The sequence below is a fragment of the Vicia villosa genome, unplaced genomic scaffold (assembly GCF_029867415.1).
Source record: "Vicia villosa cultivar HV-30 ecotype Madison, WI unplaced genomic scaffold, Vvil1.0 ctg.001377F_1_1, whole genome shotgun sequence".
Taxonomy (NCBI): domain Eukaryota; kingdom Viridiplantae; phylum Streptophyta; class Magnoliopsida; order Fabales; family Fabaceae; genus Vicia; species Vicia villosa.
The window spans coordinates 201239-219692 of NW_026705600.1; the positions used below are offsets into that span (position 1 = coordinate 201239).

An 18454-nucleotide genomic window follows, 5' to 3' on the forward strand; every position below is an offset into this window, starting at 1 on the left:
GTTTCTAAGGGGAAATTAAATTGTGAAGTCTAAGAAATATAATAATAAACGAATATCAGTATGTATTTCGTCTAACTTAGGTGATCCGAAGGTCCATTGACTATGGTTCTCATTTAATTAAAGATCTTTATTAATTCTGTCGTTTAAAAGTCCTCCTCTCAAACTTTTGCTCTGTTGATTTAGACTACTATCCTAACTCATAATGTACGCTCTCGCCATCCCATTAGATTTAGAAAAGCTTTTTGAAAATAACATAGTTAATAAAACGCTCGCTTTATGAAGACGTTATCTACTTAAATCTCCTAGTCTCAAACTCTCGCTCTGTTGACTCGGGTCATGCTAGTATTCCCTAACGTACGCTTTCGTCATCCCGCGTCGGGTTTAAAAACACTTTTTGAAAGTAAATAAATTCTAATCAGTTTTAATACGCTTTTCGCCATCCTTAAAACTAATGTCCCATGTCTACTATCCAGTTAAGAATCTCAAACTCTCGCTCTATTGATTTTAACCTTTATCGGCCCTAAAACCTCAAACTCCCGCTCTATTGATTTTAGGACTCTAGCAATAAAATTAGACATAAAACCAAAAACAAGTGATAGTTAATAAAACATATTTAAGCCAACTTATTTCGGATCCCACGGTTAACATACTTTACATACCGATATCTTAATTAATTAGCCAGACATATTGATACGGTTAAACATGCATAAATTGGTTCGGTTCATAATAAAAGGCATATTAAATAGCATACAATATATCATGCAAATAAATATAATAAAGGCGGTAAATAAGAAACCTGAATAAAATTAATCTGAAATAAACTTGAATCTTGAAGTACTCAAACTTTCACCACAGGTTGGTTGGATCGTTCTTCAGAAATTATTCGGTGTAAAATTAAAACAAGGAAATAAAAACTAAATCTAACGTAAGGTTAGATCTATGAAAAATTCACAACAATTTCCGGTGTAGAAATTGCTGTGAGAAAAGAATGCAGTGAATAAAAATTGCGAAGGAAAAATAATGCTTGGAAAATAAATTCGGCAGCACTTCGTTGGTAAAAATTCGGACCCTTGAAACTGAGATATCAGTGTCCTTTTATAGCTGAGCATTGGCAGTTTTCTTCCGTGAATCTAGTACCCTTGACTCAGAGTTGGGAGACGTGCGTCTCCACTTTTTTAGCAAGACTGGGTAACCAACTTGAGACGTGCGTCTCAAGTGGAGATTTTTAAGGGAAGGTGGGAGACGGACGTCTCTTGTTGTGACGTGGCAAGGAGCTTTTGGAGACGGGCGTCTCCATATGCTGAAATGGTCGTTTCCAGCTCCTTTATGGGCTGGACTTCCATCTTTAGGCCTTTGGGTCTTCTTTACACCCCCTTATTCACTTCAGCACCTCTCTTTTATCTTTTAAGAATAAATATGAATGATTTTTGCTCCATTTCTTCTTCTTTTCATGAATAGTCTCAATACGAACGCAATACCTGAAACATCGCAAATACCCGCATAATATCATAATAAAACAATATAATTAAATGAAAATGCTAATAATATCTATGGATTTTAAGCTAAATATATGATATAAATTCGTGTTATCAGGTCACTGAGTTGTTGTTTCATCCAAATGATTTGAGCGCAACAGATTCCCGCAACAACGTATTTTGCCTCAGCTGTGGATAATGCTACACTTGCTTGTTTCTTACTATGCCATGAGACAAGCGAGTTTCCAAGTAAGTGACACGTATTGCTAGTACTTTTCCTATCCAGTCTGCACCCAGCAAAATCGGAGTTGGAGTACCCAACTAAGTCACAATCCTCTCATTTAGGATACCATAAACCCATTTGTTATGTGCCAGTGAGATATCTCATAATGCGCCATCTTATTCACACCAATACTGATAAACCTTCACATACGCCCATCTTGTAGGATGAAGTTGCAAAGAAGTTATCGTCAAATACTTCAAGACTTTTATCTCAAAGACAATGAATGGTAGGTGAATAACCAAGACGGAGAAAGTGCACTCGTAAAAGGTAATGATGCAATCTCCATATTTGTTGCATATCATTTAATCTACAGTGGGAGTCAAGACTCCCCAGTAAGAAGATGTATAGACTTTGATAAAAGCGCCATACAAGATTATCTACTTTAGCGAAAGTAGAAACGCTAGAAGAGTAAACAGAATCCAACCAAGAAAATAGAGCACTCTTATGAGATTTATGAACACTCTTGTGTGATTTTTTACCCATTGTGCGCTAACTTTTCAGATGCAAGAAGTGAAACGCCAAAGCGGAAGATAACCACTAAACTAGGAAAATGACTCAAAGAAAGCAACATTGACTCTTTGAGGACTATATTCTATTATCAATAAAGGAATAAACTCTATCAAACAAGACAAATTACTCACACGTAATACTCAAGTGTTTTGGTTTCCTAGAGTTGTAACGATGACACTTTTGAAAAGACATTTGAAGTATGGAGCATTAAATGCATGAATCCCCTGGTAGCCAAAACATTTTCTTTTGCTCTTCCAAACATAATAGCGTGAGTGGTTAGCAGCCAAAGACAAAGTGACTAACCCATGCCTTGGTGAGCATCAACACGAGATTGTGAGCAATTGTTTTGGGCCGGCCATATCGATCCCGACCGACTACTTTGAGGGAATAGTAATCCTTCTAGAATCTTCTCAGCACACGAGAATCCTCCTCATAAAGCTAACAAAGATCTCAATGCAAGAGGATCCAACGACTCTACATAATCCACTAATAAAAAATAGCGAGTTATATATATATATATATATATATATATATATATATATATATATATATATATACACATGATCAAATGACACCAATGTGTCAAATTTAGTAACATGACATCTTTTATAACTCTTTACTACATATTCATATAACAAAATACTGTTGGGTTAAAAGCTATAATAATATAGAGAATGTCAATAAATTTTAACATCAATAGGAAATTATATATTTGATATGTTAACGAGATGCATAAAAACTAACGTCATATAAAATTTCGACAAAACCGATAATTTTGATCATTCTCTTTTACATATCAAATTATTTTCGATTGATGTTAAATTTTATGGACATGATCTATATGATATTAGCATTCAATCCAATAGTGAATTTTGTTATACGGACATGCGGTAAAGAGTTATCGGATGTGTCAAGTTACTAAGTTTGACACCTTGGTATTAAACGCCAAATTAAAGTAGCAAGTTTCAAACACTTTCAATTCACTCTTCTTCTCTATATATTGACTTGAACGTTGGCGTGTTAATCTTGCAGATCCCCTCTTTCCACCACGCCAAAAATCTAGATCCACCATCACTTTCGATCATCACTCCATTTTTGATTTCAAAACAGTATAAATATTTAAATAAATTATTTATCCAAACATACTATTCTCTTAAGCTAGAGTTCTAAGTCAATGTAATAGATGCGTTAGTTGAAAAGGGCCATAAATTAAAAAAGAAACTAATGTTGTGGAAGCATGGTATAAACACATATTTTGGAGGGTACATTAGCAAATTAAAATAAGTTTTCAATACATGACATCACGGGTGTCCCACATTGTCCTCCCCACGTCCATTTTAGATTTTATTTTCAATGCATCGTTGTTTTTCTCTCTCCTCTGAAGCTCCCTCCCATTGTCACCCAGCACATCATACAAACTTTCGTATCATCCGTTTCTCAACGACACAAATTCTTGCATTGCGCTTTTGCAATTTAATAACAACAGCAACCAAAAAAAAAACATTAAACCCTCAACCTTAAGATTCAATTCAACCCTTGTTTTTGTTACTTACACCTTTGCATGAATTGGTTCTTTCTCTTCACGTAACGTTCGTGGTGGCGTTACGTTTGTATTATCATCATAAAATACAAATATTCATCATTTGTTCTTAATCTATTTTTATTCATTCATTATTGTAACAACATTGTTACATAGAGAATTTTGTGTTTCTGAGATCCCCGTGGAATTTTCAACCTTCGTGGGATTTTGGAAAAATTTAGTGATTTGGAAGGTAAAGGGTTTTTCAGAATTGGAAGGAACATAGAAGTTCAATGAAATATGAACAGGGAATTATTGGGTTGTGTTGGTGAATATAGAAAGAATGGAATTGACAAGAATCGGTTGTGCGGTTACTTATGTCATTCTCCTTTGTGCTTTGGCTCATGGGGGCTCAGAGGGGAAAGAAGATGACCTATATAGGAATGGTCCTGTTTCCTCACCTTTCCTCAACCTTCATGGAAAACAGGTATCTATATATACACACATGTATATACGCCAATACATTTGATGTTTTTATGTTTGGTTGATAATTCTGTGTGCTTTCTCTGCTCTATAAATCTTGAAGAATATTGAACTCCACTCAAATATGTACTTCACACATGTTGTATAATTTCAAGGATGTATTATTAATTAGAATGATGCTAGTGACCATTTTAGGTTTGTTTTCAAGAGGGTTCGAACTCCGTCTTTTGAGGCTACTAGGCAGAACCGTCTTAAGTTTTTGGAGGTTCTATGTAGAATAACCATAGTTCAATATTGACAAAATAACTAAGGATCCTATTTATTCACAGTTTAACCGTGATGAATTTGAGACCTGGTGTTATAGCTCACCTTACATGCCCTCAAAGACGGCTCTGCTATGACTCAACTGGCACGTGATAAACATGTGATGCCTATGATATAGAGTGCCAATTTCTACAAGAAATCTAAGGACTTCACTTGATTGTGAATTTTGTTAATTTTTTGTTAAATTAGCATGTCTATTGTCTATGTTGTTAATGATTAATCAATAAACATGACTCTTCTATTATTTCACTTTTAGGATGAATCGTGACAGTAAATGTAGTATAAAATTTTAAGCTAAATTACACATGCCTCTCTGACGTGGAATGTTGTACCGACACTTATATTGAAGGTGTCTGACTCATGTTTGTGTTCGCGGGTGACATGACACTAATATAGTAATATTTGCAATTCCATACAATCACTTTTATTTTTTCCAATTATTACCGGTGTCTATATGTCAGTATTCGTGTATATGTCTCTGCCTATATTAGTGTTTTACATGGACTCATGGAACATATTAGTTTAATCTTTTGATAGTACTATTCTCTCATTTGGTTGATACAGGCGGAGAATGTGAGGAAACATTGCAGGAAAGAATTGACAGAGAAGAACAATGTTGTTAAAGACATCAACCTGCATCCATTGGAAGGAAGCAGTGACATGAGATCTATTCTTCCAACAGAAAACAACATTCACAAAACAACCAAATCATTACCTCCCCATAAGGAAAAAAAAGCATTGGACTGCATAAAAACAAGTGCTACTCCTCCAGCACCTATTTCCGAAGAGAAATTGTCTTCAAGATTCTTGCTAACAAAACATTCTAGATCAACCTTGGCTTTAAAAAACGATCATCATCGTTATAATCGTTATCATCGTCATCATCGAACACATTCAATCGCAGAAACACCACTTGATCATATATCTCCATTGTCACCATTGTCACCGTTGTCACCATTGTCACCATTGCCACCAATGTCTAGTGCTAATAGTCCATCCCCCGAGCATTCACTGGCAGCGCCAATTCATCTTTCAACACCAACAATTTCTTCAACACCATCTCCTACTCCTGTTCCTGTTCCTAGTACATCATCACCTACTCCTGTTCCTGTTCCTAGTACACCATCACCTACTCCTGTTCCTGTTCCTAGTATACCATCGCCTACTCCTGTTCCTAGTATTTTTGAACAGTTACCACCGTCTCCGCAACAATCTGCTCCTCCGTCTCATATAACAAGTGTTCCGATAACTTCGCCGCGTTTACTTAACAATGCTGAGAAAAAGAAGAAAGCAATTATTTTAGCTGCATCTGTATCAGGAATCATAGTCTTGATAGGATTGTCGCTTTGCTATCGTGAGGCCAAGACCGGTAAAGTGGAGAGAGGAGATGACAACCATTTGCTCATATTAACCTCAAATGATTATTCTGGAGGTATGCTTATATATATTCATGCATTTTTTGTCGACCTAGTATATATATGTTGACTAAACTTACAAACCGATACTTGAAATTGTAAGTAGGTGTATATTTAGAGAGCCTTATAAGTTATAACTATTGAGCCACATATTTTACTTCTTGTTACTTCAGGTCCTCAAAAGATTGTCCGATTAGGAGATGCTAATACAGAAGAATCTGGATCCGGTGTTGTTATTAAAAAAGGAAAGAACTCGTCTAATGGAAGAAATCGGTCCATGAAGGCTGGAGATAATAACAATATCACACTGGCAGAAGCGTCAACATCAGCAGATGTGGGACAAGTAACATCAACTTCTTCTGGAATACCAGCCCCTCCGCCTCCTGGCCCACCGCCACCTCCTCCTCCACGGCCACCTGCTCTTGCATTTCGTCCTCCACCGCCTCCAAAATCCAGCCATCCACCACCTGCTCCTCCTCCCAAACCAATGGCTGGTAAAAACAATGGTGTACCTCTTGGACCGCTAAAACAAGAAAGTTCTAGTGAAGGTGGTGCTTCAAAACCTAAACTAAAGCCGTTCTTTTGGGACAAGGTTAATGCAAAACCTGATCAATCAATGGTGTGGCATGAGATCAATGCAGGGTCATTTGTGTAAGAACACTAACTCTTTTCAAATATCAAATTTTCATTAGCACACAGGCATGTTTGGATTCGCTTGTTCGAGCTTATCTGTTGGCATAAGCACTTATAAAATTGTTTGAAAATCGTATGAAAACAGCTCATGAACATGTCTATAAGCTGTTTTTCATAAACACTTATACGACAACTTCTTATGTTATAAGCGCTTAAGTAAGCTATTTATTCAAAAAGGGCTCAATAAGATTGCACTGACCTTTATGACTACTTATCAGGTTCAATGAAGAAATGATGGAGTCTTTATTTGGTTGCGCCAACCAGAATAAAAATGAACGTAGAAAAGATTCACCTTCTCTAGATACTTCAGTGCATTATATTCAGATTATTGACCCTAAGAAAGCACAGAATTTATCAATTCTATTACGTGCTCTGAATGTGACAACAGTAGAAGTCATTGATGCACTAAACGAAGGTACCGTGATAATATGATATACTTTCACAATAATCGCTGTTTCATTAATGTGTTAGGTTTAGGACTCGCGTATTGGACTTAGATTCATAAAGATGTTCCCTTGGTTTTATCGATTGAATTAGGTAACGAGATTCCTGTGGAGCTTATCCAAACATTGTTGAAAATGGCACCAACACAAGAAGAGGAACTGAAACTTAGGTTATTCTCTGGAGAACTTTCTCAACTAGGTCCAGCTGAGAGGTTTCTCAAAGTACTGGTTGACATTCCATTCGCTTTCAAACGTCTCGAATCTCTCATGTTCATGTTAATTCTTCGAGAAGAGTTCTCAAGCATCAAGGAATCCTTTGAAACATTAGAGGTAATCACTCAAACTCTTTACAAATGTATTTTAAATCTTGATGTTTGTACTCTCATGCTAACTATTATTGCATTTTATCAATGGCAGGTTGCTTGCGACAAGCTGAGAAAAAGCAGGTTATTCTTAAAACTACTAGAAGCAGTACTCAAAACTGGAAACCGAATGAATGACGGTACATATCGCGGTGGTGCTCAAGCATTTAGGCTTGACACACTTTTAAAACTCTCAGACGTAAAAGGAACAGACGGAAAAACAACACTATTACACTTTGTGGTTCAAGAAATTATACGTTCGGAAGGAATAAGAGCAGTAAGAACCGAAAGAGCAAGCAGAAGCCTTTCAAGCGTAGGAACAGTGGATGCAGATTACGAAAATGAAGAATCAGAAGAACACTATCGTAGCCTTGGACTTCAAGTAGTTTCAAGCTTAAACAAAGAACTTGAAGATGTTAAAAAAGCAGCACTAATAGACGGCGATGCATTGAGTAAAGCGGTTTCGAAAATGGGCCATTCATTGGTTAAGAGCCGGGACTTTTTGAACAATGATCTTAAGAATTTGGAAGAAGAGAGTGAGTTTCAAATCTGTTTAGAGAAGTTTATGGAACATGCGAAAGGAGAGGTGACGTTGCTTGTTGAAGAAGAAAAGAGGATAATGGGGTTGGTTAAGAGTACAGCAGATTATTTCCATGGGAATGCAGGGAAAGATGAAGGGCTGCGTTTGTTTTTGATTGTGCGAGATTTTTTGATAATATTGGATAAGGTTTGCAAGGAAGTGAAAGAAGCTACATTAAAGGCTATGAAGGCTTCTAACAAGAAAGAGACTCCGTCACCGTCGGTGTCAGTTCCGTCTTCTCCAGATACACGCCAACAGTCGCCACAGCCGCAGCAGCAGTCTTCTGATCTACATAGGCGATTGTTTCCTGCTATTGCGGGGCGGAGAGTGGATTATTCTAGCTCAGATGATGACGATGACTAGAAGGACAAGTTTAAGGAATGATGATGATTATGATGAGAATTTTATGTGACTGCTAAGCAAAGTTAATGAATATAGAAGCTTAGCATGATAATGAATGTACTGTGTGATATAAATTGCCTCTGATTTCTGAATTTAAGGAAGTGTACTAATGTGTATATTTTACAATGGTCTGTCAATGTTAGTTCTAAAATATACTTATTGTGGTTTTCCTTGTCAAATTCTGAGTTATTATTATCATGGTTTTAAACTGCGGTTGCGGGTGTTGTAATTGCGGTCATTGTAGTTGCTGTGATGTGCATTACGATCCTTGAAGCGTGAATTTTTATCGAGAGGTATTTGAAAGATACGGTTGAAAATACACTTCCTGTTAAGATTTTTTATTACATTATAAGTAAATTGAGTTCCGAGGTTCTGAAATATTGAATTTTGTTAAAAATAACATGGGCGAAATTGCCTGATGCGGTTCATAATGCGGTTGGACCCGTGATTATAAATCACACCGCAATTACGGCCCGATACGGCTGCGGTGACTGTCCATCGGCAATGTTGCGGATTGCAATTTAAAACCATGATTACTATAGACTTCACCAACAAGATTGTTATACTTAACTAATCAAGCAATTTGTGGTCCAACATATCTCACGTAGTGATCAAATTTTGAAAATTTTCACCATGTCAGTTTTAACTTCTCATAACGAAATTTGATCCAAAGTCAAAGTGTCTGTCTTTAATATGCATATTAGAGTAAGAAGTTAACTATGGTTTAATTAGACTATAATTGTTAATCAGTTGTAACTAACTTACAATTCCACACCTATGTATAGCTGACCTAAAGTAAACAGAGTACAATTTTTTTAACATTAGTCTAACTTTTTTTTTGAAAGTTTGCTATGTCTGTCTTGTAGTTTATTGAGAGATTTATTTCGCATGAACATATATAAATAAATAATAAAACAATACAATCAAAAGGAGAAAATAAAACGGGATTCTAGAATTTAAATGAGGTATTTGGCCAATTGAAATTTCTTAAATTTTCTTGGGTTATTTTATGAGTTTTTTTGCATAAGCAAATTCATTGATAAGGAGACCCTAGCAAAATACAAAGTCCAACAAGTAGAACAGGAACAATTTAATAAATCAAAGAAAAATAGTAAGTGTCATATCCAAATTTTGTCTCAAACTATTCATTTATAGAAAACATTTGTATTAATTCAATAAAAATTGACATTCAGTTAACTTTCAGACTTTTTTAAATTCAAAAATTGAGTTGATTTCATTTCATGCAATTTCATCGACTCATGTATCTTTTTAAAACAATCCAAAGTCATCCGAATAAAATTTCGATTCTACATACAGACCGGTAAAAGTGATTCGACATTATGTATAAAATTATCGGACATAATATTTTAAGTTTTAATCTTTACCTGACCATTTTATAAAATTATGTTGGGCGTAGATCGTGTTGGCGTGCTCGCTTTATTTTTTTACACTCTTTGTGGTCGCATTCTTACCTTTCAGAACTTGTTCATCTAAGTATTTTTATTTGCACTTTTGAATATTTCTGAATTTTTTTTATTAAATTTTGTCGCGCATATATCACGTTGATATGTTCATTTTATTTTTCTGATTAAACGGGCACCTGACTTTTATTCCTTCTGATCCCTTATTTTCCCTTATTTTTATTTAATTTTAATCAAAGTATTTTCTATTCGTGTTACATGTTTTTCTTTCATTTTCATTTAGTTTTATTTTTTGTTTATTAAGCACATCAAAAGCAAGGGCATAATGTGAGAGATTGAATAGACTCTGGCCGGTAAGACACATTTGAGCTTATAGTTTATAAGCTCATATAATAATTTAGATCGTTTGATCACATTTTTTCATCACGAACTTATAGCTTATTTTTTTAACTTATAACTTATTTTTTAGACGCTATTTTGAATAGAGTTTTAGCTTATAACTTATAGCTTATCATTTTTTTTCCCTTTTTATCCTTATTATTTTAACAAAATTCACTTTATCCTTTATAATTTATTTTAATTTAAAATAAAATAATTATGTATTAAATATCTTTTATATCTTTTTACATTTATGAAAGGATCGAAAAGATGGATGTTTCCCTAACGACGAAGGACAAGATGACAATGATAGAGAAAGTCCACAACGACATCGTATTGGGCCTTGATGATAAGGTTCTCCGACAGGTTTCGAAGGATAAAACTACAGCTGTGTATGGACGAAACTCGAAGGTTTGTACATGACCAAATCATTGGTCAATCACCTCTACGTAAAACAAGCTTTGTAGACAAAGTCTTGACTGAACAACTAGAAATATTCAGTAAGTTGATATTGAGGTTACCATCAGTGATGAAGATCAAGCGTTGATGTTGTTGTGTGTTATACCAAGATCTCATGCTCAATTCAAAGAAACCCTCTTGTATGGAAGAAACTTCGTAACCTCTAAAGAAGTTCAATCAGCCTTTTACTCGTAGAATTTGAACAAAAAAATGAGCACAAGCCATCATATGTTGGTGAAGGATTGTTCGTAAAAGTAAAATTCTCAAAGAAGGATGGTATGTTTGAGAAGAAGAAGGGTAAAGGTCCATAGAAGTTTTATGGTGGTGATGCTCATGCTATTAGATGTTACCACTGTAAGAAGGAAGGTCATACCAGAAAAGTATGTCTTGGCAGGTTGAATAGGTATGACTATGGCAAGGATAATGGCAATGGAGTCATTGTTCAAGATGATTATGAATCATCTGATGTACTAGTGGTTTCTAGCGGAAATTCTAGCAGGGAATGGATTACGGATTCAGGATGCACTTGGCACATGACTCCAAACAAAGATGTGTTTGAGGAATTACATGATCAAGGTGGTGAATCAATACTGTTGGGAAACAACTAAGCCTACAAAATTGCAGGAATTGGATCTGTCATATTTAAGCTTCATGATGAGTCAATAAAGTTGTTGACTGGTGTCAAGTATGTACCTGATCTTAAGAGAAATTTGATTTCTCTTGGTGAATTCGGGATATATTTTCAAAAGAGAGCGAAATATCCTAAGGGTAATGAAGGAGTTGAAGGAAATCTTGAGAGGAATCTAGAGGAAAGGCCTGTATACCCTTGAGATTGAGGTTGTAAGTGTTTCAGTAGATGTAACATCAACAAAACCTATGTCGAAGGCTGAGTTATGGCCCATGAGACTTAGCCATGTCAGTGCAAAGGTCTCAGTCTAATTGGGAAAGCAAAATTTATTAGGTGGTAACAAGATCGATAAACTGGAGTTTTGTGAACCTTGGAGTACATATAAACTAAACATGTGTCCCTAATGTTAGAACAAGATTTGTTCTTATCAATTATCTTAGTTTTGATGATAACAATAATATGAATTTTGCTTAAGATAATATGGTACTCTAATCCAATGCAATTTCCCTTTCAGGAAATATATATAAAGAGTACGCATAATTCAGCGCTCAGAAGTTGTGTCTCAAAGGGTTCAGCATGCAACATCAGAACATGGTCTGGCAAGACATCAGAAGATGGTCGAAGCAGAATCAGAACATGGGTCTATGGAAGCATCAGAAGAACATGAGATCAGAAGCACTGAAGATCAGAAGATGGTATCACGCTCAGAAGCACTTCAAGGTCAGAAGATCAGAAGATGCTATGCACCAAGCTGTTTGACTCTGATGATATTCAAACATTATATTCACAAACATCAGATCAGAAGAAAGTACACGTGGCAGACTACGCTGACTGACAAAAGGAACGTTAAAGCTACTAAAGGCAACGTCAGTAGACACAGCGTGAACAAGGCTCGAGGTAGTTGACAAAAGCGTATAACATTAAATGCAATGCTGTACGGAACACGCAAAGCATTAAATGCATTCAACGGTCATCTTCTCAACGCCTATAAATATGAAGTTCTGATGAGAAGCAAGGCTAACGATTCTGCACCAAAACAACTTATATCAAACTTGCTGAAACTCTGTTCAAATCAAAACTCAGAATCTTCATCAACTCACTACATTGCTGTTGTAATATCTTAGTGAGATTAAGCTTAAACGTTAAGAGAAATATCACAGTTTGTGATTATAGCTTTTAAGTAGCATTTGTAAACTCTTGAATAGATTACATTAAGTTGTAAGGAACTAGAGTGATCGTGTGATCAGTATACTCTAGGAAGTCTTAGCAGTTGGCTGAGCAGTTTGTAACTAGAGTGATCAGGTTGATCAGTAGACTCTAGAAAAGTCTTAGAAGTTGTCTAAGCAGTTGTTCCTGGAGTGATCAAGTTGTGATCAGAATACTCTAGAAGACTTAGTCGTGGACTAAGTGGAAAACCATTGTAATCCGTGCGATTAGTGGATTAAATCCTCAGGTTGAGGTAAATCATCTCTGCGGGGGTGGACTGGAGTAGCTTTGTTAACAGCGAACCAGGATAAAAATAATTGTGCAATTTATTTTTATCGTCCAAGATTTAAAGTCACACTTATTCAATCCCCCCCTTTCTAAGTGTTTTTCTATCCTTCAATTGGCATCAGAGCGCCGGTTCTAAGGTGCAAGCACTTAACCGTGTTTAGAAAAGATTCAGGAAGAGAAAAACGCTTCAGTAAAAGATGGTTGATGAAAGTGAAAAGTCTACACCTACACCTGCATCTACATCTGGCTCTGCTGAGCAATACAACGGTAACAATGGTTATACTAGACCGCCGGTATTTGATGGTGAAAACTTTGAATACTGGAAAGATAAACTGGAAAGTTACTTTCTGGGTCTAGATGGTGATCTATGGGATCTTCTGATGGATGGTTACAAACATCCTGTAAATGCCAGAGGCGTAAAGCTGACAAGGCAAGAAATGGATGATGATCAGAAAAAGCTTTTCAGGAATCATCATAAATGCAGAACTGTTTTGCTGAATGCTATCTCTCATGCTGAGTATGAAAAGATATCTAACAGGGAAACGGCCTATGACATATATGAGTCCTTGAAAATGACTCATGAAGGAAACGCTCAAGTCAAGGAGACCAAAGCTCTAGCTTTAATCCAGAAGTATGAAGCCTTCAAGATGGAGGATGATGAAGACATTGAAAAGATGTTTTCGAGATTTCAAACTCTGACTGCTGGATTGAGAGTTCTTGACAAAGGATACACCAAGGCTGATCATGTAAAGAAGATCATCAGAAGCTTACCCAGAAGATGGGGTCCTATGGTGACTGCATTCAAGATTACAAAGAATCTGAATGAAGTTTCTCTGGAAGAGCTGATCAGTGCCTTGAGAAGCCATGAGATTGAGCTGGATGCAAATGAGCCTCAAAAGAAAGGTAAATCTATTGCATTAAAATCAAATATCAAGAAATGCACTAACGCTTTTCAGGCTAGAGAAGAAGATCCTGAAGAATCAGAATCTGAAGAAGAAGATGAACTGTCCATGATTTCTAGAAGGCTAAATCAACTCTAGAAGACCAAGCAAAGGAAGTTCAGAAGCTTCAGAAGTTCAAAGAAATTTGAACGTGGAGAATCTTCTGATGACAGAAGATTTGACAAGAAGAAGGTCATGTGCTATGAATGCAATGAGCCTGGACACTACAAGAATGAATGTCCAAATCTTCAGAAGGAAAGTCCCAAGAAAAAGTTTCATAAGAAGAAAGGTCTTATGGCAACCTGGGATGAGTCAGAAGATGATTCAGAAGATGAGCAGGCTAACTGTGCGCTGATGGCGACAGAAGATGACGGATCAGAATCTACATCAGAATCAGATTCTGAAGAGGTATTTTCTGAACTTACTAGAGATGAGTTAGTTTCCGGTCTAACTGAACTTCTGGAACTCAAGTCTCAAATTAGTCTCAAATACAAAAAGCTGAAAAAGCAATTTGAATTTGAAACAAAGAAGCTTGAGTTGGAAAATTCTGAATTAAGAGAAAAACTTTTAAAATTATCCAATAATGTTGGATCTCCTTCTGATTCAGAAAAATCCACTCCTAGTCTAAACCATATTCTGAAAGAATATGATTTAAGTTTCAGGAAGTTCTTATCTAGAAGTATTGGCAGAAGTCAGCTAGCTTCTATGATATATGCTGTGTCTGGAAACAAAAGAGTAGGCATTGGTTTTGAGGGTGAAACCCCATACAAACTTGAACCTATTGATGAAATGAAAATCACATACAAGCCATTGTATGATCAGTTCAAGTATGGCCACTCTCATGATATTAGGCACACTTCACATGCTCAAAGCTTTCACATAACACACACCAAAAAGCATGTGACACAACCTAGGAAATATCATGAAACTCATATTAAAAATTATCATGCTGTTCCTCCTATTGCTTATAATGTCAAACCCAAGTTCAATCAGAACTTGAGAAAATCTAACAAGAAAGGACCCAAGAAAATGTGGGTACCTAAGGATAAGATTATTCCTATTGCAGATATCCTTGGCTGCAAGAAGGACAAAGCACAACATGTCATGGTACCTGGACTCTGGATGCTCACGACACATGACAGGAAGAAGGTCTATGTTCCAAGACCTGGTGCTTAAGTCTGGAGGAGAAGTCAAGTTTGGAGGAGATCAGAAGGGCAAGATAATTGGCTCTGGAACTATAAAGTCTGGTAACTCTCCTTCCATTTCTAATGTACTTCTTGTAGAAGGATTAACTCATAACCTCTTATCTATCAGTCAATTAAGTGACAATGGTTATGATATAATCTTCAATCAAAAGTCTTGCAAGGCTGTAAATCAGAAGGATGGCTCAATCCTATTTACAGGCAAGAGGAAGAACAACATTTATAAGACAGATCTGCAAGATCTTATGAGTCAGAAGGTGACTTGTCTTATGTCTGTTTCTGAAGAGCAGTGGGTCTGGCACAGGAGATTAGGTCATGCTAGTTTGAGAAAGATCTCTCAGATTAACAAACTGAATCTTGTCAGAGGACTCCCTAATCTGAAATTCAAATCAGATGCTCTTTGTGAAGCATGTCAGAAGGGCAAGTTCTCCAAACCTGCATTCAAGTCTAAGAATGTTGTTTCTACCTCAAGGCCATTAGAACTCTTGCACATTGATCTGTTTGGACCAGTCAAAACAGCATATGTCAGAGGAAAGAAATATGGATTAGTCATCGTAGATGATTATAGTCGCTGGACGTGGGTAAAATTCTTGAAACACAAGGATGAGACTCATTCAGTGTTCTTTGATTTCTGCATTCAGATTCAATCTGAAAAAGAGTGTAAAATCATAAAGGTCAGAAGTGATCATGGTGGTGAATTTGAGAACAGATCCTTTGAAGAGTTCTTCAAAGAAAATGGTATTGCCCATGATTTCTCTTGTCCTAGAACTCCACAGCAAAATGGGGTTGTAGAACGAAAGAATAGGACTCTGCAAGAAATGGCCAGAACCATGATCAATGAAACCAATATGGCTAAGCATTTCTGGGCAGAAGCAATAAACACTGCATGCTATATTCAGAATAGAATCTCTATCAGACCTATTCTAAATAAGACTCCCTATGAATTGTGGAAGAATAGAAAGCCCAACATTTCATATTTCCATCCTTTTGGATGTGTATGCTTTATTCTGAACACTAAAGATCATCTTGGTAAGTTTGATTCCAAAGCACAAAAATGTTTCCTTCTTGGATATTCTGAACGCTCAAAAGGCTACAGAGTATACAATACTGAAACATTGATTGTAGAAGAATCAATCAATATCAGGTTTGATGATAAGCTTGGTTCTGAAAAACCAAAGCAGTTTGAAAATTTTGCAGGTTATGATATTGACATATCAGAAGTTGTTGAGCCAAGAAGCAATGCATCAGAAGCAGAGCTTCTCAGAAGCAAAGAATCTGAAGATCAAGTATCAGCTTCTCTGGAGGATCTAAGTATTTCTGAAGAACCGTCTGTCAGAAGATCATCCAGACTCATCTCTGGTCATTCAGAAGATGTCATTCTTGGAAAGAAGGATGATCCAATCAGAACAAGAGCATTCCTTAAGAACAATGCAGACTGTCAATTAGGTCTTGTATCTTTGATCGAGCCAACTTCTGTTGATCATGCTCTAGAAGATCCAGACTGGATAATTGCTATGCAAGAAGAACTGAATCAGTTTACAAGGAATGATGTTTGGGATCTTGTTCCTAGACCAGATGGATTCAATATAATTGGTACAAAATGGGTCTTCAGAAACAAGCTCAGTGAGAAAGGTGAGGTGGTAAGGAACAAAGCCAGATTGGTGGCTCAGGGTTATAGTCAGCAAGAAGGGATTGACTATACAGAAACCTTTGCACCAGTGGCCAGGTTAGAGTCTATTCGTCTATTAATTTCTTTTGCCACTCAACATAACATCACTCTCTATCAGATGGATGTTAAGAGTGCCTTCTTAAATGGTTATATAGATGAAGAAGTTTATGTCCATCAACCTCCTGGTTTTGAAGACTCTATGTCTCCGAATCATGTGTTTAAACTAAAGAAATCATTATATGGATTGAAGCAAGCTCCCAGAGCTTGGTATGAACGCTTAAGTTCTTTCCTTCTAGATAATGGTTTCACTAGAGGAAAAGTGGACACTACTCTCTTTTGTAAAACCTTTGAAAAGGATATTTTAATCTGTCAAATATATGTAGATGATATTATTTTTGGAACATCTAATGCTACACTTGGAAAGGAGTTTGCTAAGTCTATGCAGGCTGAGTTTGAAATGAGCATGATGGGAGAACTCAAGTATTTCCTTGGAATACAAATAAATCAAACATCAGAAGGAACATATGTTCACCAAACCAAGTATGTGAAGGAACTTCTGAAGAAATTTAATCTTCTGGACTGCAAAGAAGCCAAAACTCCTATGCATCCAACATGTATCCTAGGTAAGGATGAGGTAAGTAAGAAGGTAGATCAGAAGTTATACAGAGGTATGATTGGATCTCTTCTATATTTGACTGCTTCTAGACCTGACATTCTGTTCAGTGTTTGTTTGTGTGCTAGATTCCAATCGGATCCTAGAGAATCTCATTTAACTGCTGTTAAGAGAATTCTAAGGTATCTGAAAGGTACTACTAATGTTGGTTTAGTTTACAGAAAATCTAAAGAATACAACTTAGTAGGATTCTGTGATGCTGATTATGCTGGAGACAGAATTGAAAGAAAAAGTACTTCAGGAAGTTGCCAATTTCTTGGAAGTCATTTGATCTCCTGGTACAGCAAGAAGCAAGCAACTATTGCTCTATCAACGACAGAAGCAGAATATGTCGCTGCTGCTGGCTGTAGTACACAGATGCTCTGGATGAAGAGTCAGTTGGAAGATTATCAGATATATGAGAGTAACATTCCTATATTCTGTGATAATACTTCTGCTATATGTTTATCTAAGAATCCTATTCTTCATTCAAAAGCTAAACATATTGAGATTAAACATCATTTCATAAGGGACTATGTTCAGAAGGGTGTTATTTCTTTAAACTTTGTGGATACAGACCATCAATGGGCTGATATCTTTACAAAACCCCTGGCTGAAGATAGGTTTAAATTCATTCTGAAGAACATCAGTATGGATTTATGCCCAGAATGAGAAGATGAGAAGTTCTCATGTATGAGTATCTTCTGAAATGAAAATGGATTATTTTTTTATATCAGAAGTTCTGATTGAAATCTTTTAGAAATTATGATTCGGTTATTACTAACGTTTCATTGTCTAAGTTGATTCAGAACCTCTTTTAAAGCAAAACAGCTGTTACGTTTTATCTCGGGATGGTAAACCTGTCGTTACTATTCGTGGATAAACGTGCGTGCAGTTGAAGGGACACCGACCATAGGTAACTGTGCTAGTCACCTCATTTGTCTTTATTATCTCTCCTCACGTCACGTAACATTAAATGCTTTTCATCATTCGTTTCATTTTATTTTCCTTTTAAATACTCTTCAAACTCTTCTCTTTCCCTCTCATCTCTCTCTATCTCTTTGCTTTTCTTCATCAAGTTTTTTCTCTCTCTCTTCCGTTTTCGTCTCTTGCTTAAAAAA

General features: G+C 36.2%; 1 protein-coding gene across 1 annotated transcript; it reads left to right on the forward strand.

Annotated features, from left to right (window-relative positions):
* Positions 1-3619: 3619 nt before the first annotated feature.
* On the forward strand, positions 3620-8648 carry LOC131634912 (formin-like protein 3). Its single transcript, XM_058905536.1, has 6 exons — positions 3620-4274; positions 5159-6026; positions 6183-6660; positions 6921-7117; positions 7240-7475; positions 7563-8648. The coding sequence occupies exons 1-6, from the start codon at positions 4131-4133 to the stop codon at positions 8448-8450; spliced, it is 2811 nt and encodes a 936-aa protein (XP_058761519.1). The 5' UTR covers positions 3620-4130; the 3' UTR covers positions 8451-8648.
* The last annotated feature ends 9806 nt before the right edge of the window (positions 8649-18454 follow it).

Excerpts from the sequence above, each read along its gene's own strand:
- LOC131634912 (XM_058905536.1), top strand. The coding sequence starts at position 4,131 with ATGGAATTGACAAGAATCGGTTGTGCGGTTACTTATGTCATTCTCCTT. Across the intron at positions 7,118-7,239 it reads CATTGATGCACTAAACGAAG|GTAACGAGATTCCTGTGGAG; the intron begins GTACCGTGATAA and ends CGATTGAATTAG. Across the intron at positions 7,476-7,562 it reads AATCCTTTGAAACATTAGAG|GTTGCTTGCGACAAGCTGAG; the intron begins GTAATCACTCAA and ends TATCAATGGCAG.